This window comes from Atta cephalotes (assembly GCF_000143395.1).
Source record: "Atta cephalotes unplaced genomic scaffold scaffold00013, whole genome shotgun sequence".
Classification (NCBI taxonomy): Eukaryota; Metazoa; Arthropoda; class Insecta; order Hymenoptera; family Formicidae; genus Atta; species Atta cephalotes.
In genome coordinates this window covers 825433-831492 of record NW_012130077.1, presented here as the reverse complement: position 1 = coordinate 831492, position 6060 = coordinate 825433, and the positions used below count along the sequence as shown (strand labels likewise).

The 6060-nt window shown below is 28.1% G+C and overlaps 2 protein-coding genes across 2 annotated transcripts in view; one reads left to right on the top strand and one right to left on the bottom strand.

The window, feature by feature from the left end:
* LOC105617655 (putative gustatory receptor 28b) overlaps nucleotides 1-195 on the top strand; it is a 4232-nt gene extending 4037 nt beyond the window's left edge. Inside the window, exon 7 of the mRNA XM_012199212.1 lies at nucleotides 172-195. Within this exon, the coding sequence (XP_012054602.1) occupies nucleotides 172-195 (24 nt within the window). The remainder of the gene's footprint in view (nucleotides 1-171) is intronic.
* Nucleotides 196-2608: 2413 nt separating this feature from the next.
* Nucleotides 2609-6060, bottom strand: part of LOC105617393 (protein KRI1 homolog) — a 3692-nt gene continuing 240 nt past the window's right edge. The window contains exons 2-9 of the mRNA XM_012198947.1: nucleotides 5547-5623; nucleotides 4955-5362; nucleotides 4552-4868; nucleotides 4282-4463; nucleotides 3947-4203; nucleotides 3608-3871; nucleotides 3334-3491; nucleotides 2609-3257 (exon numbers count right to left, since the gene is read on the bottom strand). Of these exons, the coding sequence (XP_012054337.1) occupies nucleotides 2609-3257; nucleotides 3334-3491; nucleotides 3608-3871; nucleotides 3947-4203; nucleotides 4282-4463; nucleotides 4552-4868; nucleotides 4955-5362; nucleotides 5547-5623 (2312 nt within the window). The remainder of the gene's footprint in view (nucleotides 3258-3333; nucleotides 3492-3607; nucleotides 3872-3946; nucleotides 4204-4281; nucleotides 4464-4551; nucleotides 4869-4954; nucleotides 5363-5546; nucleotides 5624-6060) is intronic.

The following is a 6060-nucleotide window of genomic DNA, read 5'->3' as shown; positions in this document are numbered from 1 at the left end:
GCATAACTTCGTATAGCATACATTATACGAAGTTATACGGATTTTTTCTTATTGGATACTGAAATTTTCATGCACGGAAATATTTTAGCAAATTGAAATATTATTTATTATGATATGTAGAATAAAGTGTTATTCTATATCTTTTTCTATAAATGTGATATTTTTCTCCAGAAGAGAACACAGTACGCAGAATAATTGCAAGATAAAACCGCTTTTTATAGAACTAAATTTATTTTATGCTTAAATGCACTTATTTTCATAGTCCCATAGTCCCTAATGATTTCCCGAATTTATATTCTTATCTTCGAGATGTACACGAAGGGGCAGCGCTGCAAAGTATTTAATTGTCCGATCGGTTAACGAGGAACCGATGAGATCGGATTTTAGCTGACGATTTTCCGCCAATTAGAACGCTGCCGGGGATATTGTGTCAATTACACTACCCTAAGTGCACTTATCCTCAGTTACTATCCAGATGGAGGTGTTAGCCCGTGAAATTCGGTCCTGCCGTAATTCAATAGCTCCTATAACTCGGGCACAGCGCTTCCTATCCCCGATCAGTTATATCGATTATACGTGCGAGTCGCAACGTGAAACTTTCGCAAGACTTCTTCTTTTCTCTTATAAATTCTTTCAAATTTAATTAATGATATTTTTATCCTTATATAGTATTTCATATTTAAATAATACGTATGCTATTTTTTTATTTATTATTCCTTCAATGTATGGATGCCATTATAGTGTTTTAATGCTTCTCCTACAATTTGTTTATGTATCTTTTCTTTGTATTTGTCGAATATATATAGATTAATCATTGAACAATCCTATTTCTGAAAAGTAAGAATTCGAACAATTTTAGAATTAAGACATTGCAAAAAATATTTCATTGTATTATAGAACTGCGTTTAACTTTAACGCATCCGACGATGTTCCATCGGCGCATTCGATGCATAATCCGTGAGGAAACATGTTCGAACGTACGGTTCGGAGAATCAAGGGGGATATGTAGGACGTACGTTTATATCGAGGATAACATTAATTGGGAATTAAGGGCGCGAACGCCGGTGGCCGTCAGGAGCCACCTGCTACTGTACTAGTACTCCTCGTCGAGCTAAGGGGATTGATTTATTGTACCCGGGGGAGAAAGAGGGTTTGCCGACCGTTTCGAAGCGAATCTAACCAATGTCGTTGTTCCCTCCTGTTAAATAAAATTCTGAAGAGGCATCGTGGATGTATTATCAACGACATTGTTTTCTACAGTCGCTCTTTTCTCCGAAAGTGATCGAATTTTGTTTTAAATTACACATGATCACATTTTATACGATTTGAGCCAATTCTGTTTATTCTTTAACATTATACATATAGATAAAAATATAGATTATAAAAATATAGATATAATATAAAAATACTTTTGAATTAAATTGAGAAGAATGCATATAATAATATATTTCTATATATTGTTCATTTGTTATAACAGCGATACAATTAGAAAAATAAAGTCCTTCAGGAAATAAGCTTAAATATTTTGAAATACAACTTTAAATGTAATGACTGATATAATTATAGAGAAATAAAAGTACTTTTAATGTACTTTTAATGTACTTTTAATGTTTCTTAATATACTTTTAATGCATATTTTTTTTTCATGTTACTTTTTTTTACGAACAATTAAAAAAATGACACATCATTGTTGTAATAAATAAATGATATGTATATTTTTTATATAATGGAATCTGTTAAATCGAAACGGCTATAATAATTTTATTAATGTTCCATTATAAATTTTTGTATAATGGAACATTAATAAAATTATTTTTAATCGCAGCAGACATTTATTTTCCACGCTAAATATTTCTATTATAACCGTTTGTAAAATTATATCACTTATAAAACAATTAATCAAAATTAATCAAATCTTAGTAATATATATACAATATAATCTTCCTTGAAAAACTCATAAATTCCTGATTTAATTTTCCAAAAAGCATGATGGCATATATTGCTTAAAAATTAATTTGATTAATAATTATTAAAAAGTTAAAATTGTTTTAATTAAAATTTGTTAATTATTTTCATTGAAATTTTAACAGATAGAAAGGAAAAAGATATGTACGCGAAAAACTTGGTAAATGAAATCTGTGAACGTCGATCAATGGGCTGTTTTCTTTCGAGCGAAGCATACGGGCTGGATTAGAGATGGAAATTGTTGGATATAGGCAAACACAAACAGCAGCATACGATCCTAATAATCCGCAAACGTCGTTTATCATCCGAAAGCGGATCCGCCCTAACTCGAGACCACTCCTACGCGAGGGTGCGCGCAATCGCTGACTGTTGTCTCTTATTCATCTTTGTGTGTGTGTTGTGTGTGTGTGTGTGTGTGTGTGTGTGTGTATGTGTGTGCTTTTATATTAAACTTGTCATGCCTATATATATCGACATTTTTCTATTTATTTATTTATATCGTATATATACATATGTATGTACATACATTATCTATAGAAAAATATTAGTAAATGCTAATAAATAAATGCTAGAATTTAAAATCATATAGATATGATTTTATATTTGCTATATTTATAAAAATGCAAATACAAAAAATCCATATTTACAATCTTTTATTACCATATTTTAATTTATTTTTCAATTTCTTAGCATTTATTCCATATGTCTTCAATCTTTCTGCATTCAAAGACATCGTTGGATCATTATGATTTGGTTTGTGTCTTCCAGTATTCATTTGATTAAATTGAGAACTCCTATTCCTATTTTTCCTCTTACCTGTAAATTTGTCAATAGCTACCTTTTTGTTATTTTCTGTTTTAATTTTGTTATTAATCTCTACGACGTCTCTATTTTTGTTATTATTCTCTATGTTATTAATGTCCATTTTTATTTGAGAATCTTCCATCGTTGTGTTATCTGTTTTTATTTTCTTAGAAATCGGAGCATCGCTGTTGACTTTTAAGTTGTTCTTTCGTTTCTGCTTTTTATTCTTATTTATTGTATTTTTCTTTTGTATATCCTCATTTTTTTCTTCCTTTCCATTTTCATCCTTACTATCATTATGTAAATTATTCTGTACATCATTCTCTGTTATATGCACAATTTTTTCTCTAGAAACAATATCAGCATTTGTAAACTCTGCATTAGAATTACTGGTTTTAGCTCTCTTCTTTCGCCTACGTTTCTTATTATTAGTTTCAGTTTGTTCAGTAACATTTTCGCCTTTTTCTTCTTCTTTCTCTTCTGGTTCACTAAATATACAAGTAATATATAATTTATAATATGTATAAAATATATCATACATTCTTAATCCTCGTATATACTTACGTATATAAACTCTTAAGAATTTTTCGCTTATTTGCTTCATTCATTGATTTTTTTTTATATATTTGAATCTCATTATTTTCTACGTGTTCTGATTTATATTTAAGAGCTTGTCTCAAAGAACACCACTTATTTAACTCTTTATCATCAGCCATTAAAATCTTGTAATAAGAGAATGTATATATATATATTAAATTATAAAAATTATGTTATTAGAAATTACTTCGTTAGAGTTATTAGTTTTAATATATTAATAAATTTTATACAATTAACTTACTTCTTCAACACTTAATCCATAATTGTTTGGCACTACTTTTCGATATTTAAATCTACAAGGCAAATCTCCAATCATATCCTCATAATCCAACGAGTAATATTGATCAAAATAATCTGCATATGAAGGAAATTGTTTTGGATCAAATTTCGGTTTCTCCTTTGCTATAAGTTCAGCAAATTTAGAGCGTTTCCTTCGTTTTCTCTTTTTTGTATTTTCTATGACTTCGGACTGCAAATCTCGGGATTCATCATAATCTGCATCCATCTATAATCAGACGACTAGTAAAATTCCCATATAAAATATATTAATAAAAAACATTATATAAGTTATAATAAGTACATTAAAATCTGGATCTTCACAATGAGGTTCTTCGTATTGTTCAGCTTTCATGTCAATTTTATCTGCAGTTGGATCATAAAAATCCCACTTCTCAATATCCAATTCTTCATCAATGTCTGGGAATTCTGGTTTCTGCATCTCAGCTTCACCACCAGCATAATATTCGTCATTAAAAATCTCTTTCATCTTTTTGTCATGTTCATTTGGATCAAAATCGGAATCAAAATCAACGTTATCGAAGCACATATCATCATTTCCTGCAGTAGACATAACATAATGTTGAATAATTTAACATAAATTTTATCTTGTGAATATAAAAATTAAAGTTATATTACCTGTGACTTCTTTTAATTTTTCTATTTTGTCTTCTATTTCTTTTCTCTTCAATGCCTTCAATTGCTTTAGTTCTTCTCTCTTTTGTTGTTTCTCTTGCTCTTTTCTTTGCTTAACTTCTGCTCTCTTTTGAGCTCTGCGCGTATCTTTTTTCCGCATTGAGTTTTCCATCGTTCGTGGATATCTTAATAAAACATAAAATTCACGAATAAAAAAAATTTTAACATATTTAATAATTAACATTTATATTTATATTAAATAAGAACTCATACCTTTTGATATATTCTTGATCAGGTTCTTCATATCTAAAATTATATTTATGTTCAAATGCTTCTTGTTTTTCAATAGTTTTTTCATCTTCTGACAAGTTCTCATCGCTGTCATGAATAATTTGGTTATACTCTAAATCAACATCATATGATTCTTTATCCATATACTTATTATTTAAAATATAATCTCTTAAAAATTTCTCGTTTGAATCTAAATTGGGATTCAACCAAAAATTGCGTAATGGTTTAAGAATTTCTTTGTCCTTAATATCTATGTTTACTTCTTGACCTTTCAACCACTCTTTATATGATTCTTCTTCCTAAATAAAACAATAATAGCATTACACAAAATAATACATACATATACGTACATACACGTGTATAAATGTAATCATTAAAAATGTACTTTATGTTTTTCATCTTCTGTCTTTGGTTTAATTTTTAAAAGGTCATTATCTTCATTATCTTCTTCATCTTCATCTTTTAGAGCATGTTTAAAACTATCTCTTAATTCTTTTTGTTCCTGCACATAAGTGGATGTTTTAGATTCAGCTCTCTGTTTTGCATCATCTTCATCTTCACTGCTACTAAATCGTCCATCTCTTTCTAATATTATCTTACGTTCATAATCGCGTAAAGAAATAGGTTTCTCTTTCTTTAATTTTTTCTTTTCTATTTCTTTTGCTTCAGTACTTTCTGATGTTCCAGGTTTGTCAATATCATTAAAAACTTTTTCATCATATATGCTCGGATCTTCAGATTTCAAACAAGCCAATGTTATGAGAAACTGTTTATCAAATTCTGGATCTTGAATCTAAAAAGAATTAATTACTATTATTATGCATTTTTAAAATCAGTATTATTGTACAAAACTAGATTTTTATGAGATGAAAAAGAGGCAAAATATAAAATCTAATAAGTTAAGATAATATTTATGATTATAAAATGTATGATAAGAGTAATTAATAATTTGTTAAACTAACTAGAAATTAACATACATTCTCATCTTCTGATAAACTACTATCACTGGACTTGTCCTCTGAAAATGTAGCATCTTCTCCATATCTTGCCTTTACTGTAAGATGATTAAAAATGGGAAAAAATTACAATATGTATTACATGTATATTTAAAGCACTATGTAAAATAATTTAATGTAATAACTTAACATTAATCGTTAGATGTAATAGATGAGGTATAAACTTTTTTTAATTCAATGAAATATTCTGATTCTTTCTTTAATGTGTATCAATCAATTACAGTCATGTTACTTTAATATAATTTTTGGACAGAGAAATGTTTGCATCTTGGGATGATCCTTTAAAAGAGATACTCAACTTCCAATTGACAGATCCTGAATTTGACTCTTACATTTTTTATATATATATATATATATATATATATATATATATATATATACGTAGTAGAGTAGTAAGTAAGTAAAAGTAAAGTAAGTTAAAAGTAAAAAATTAACTTAAATTTTAAAAGTAACAACTAATACTACGTCGTTACGT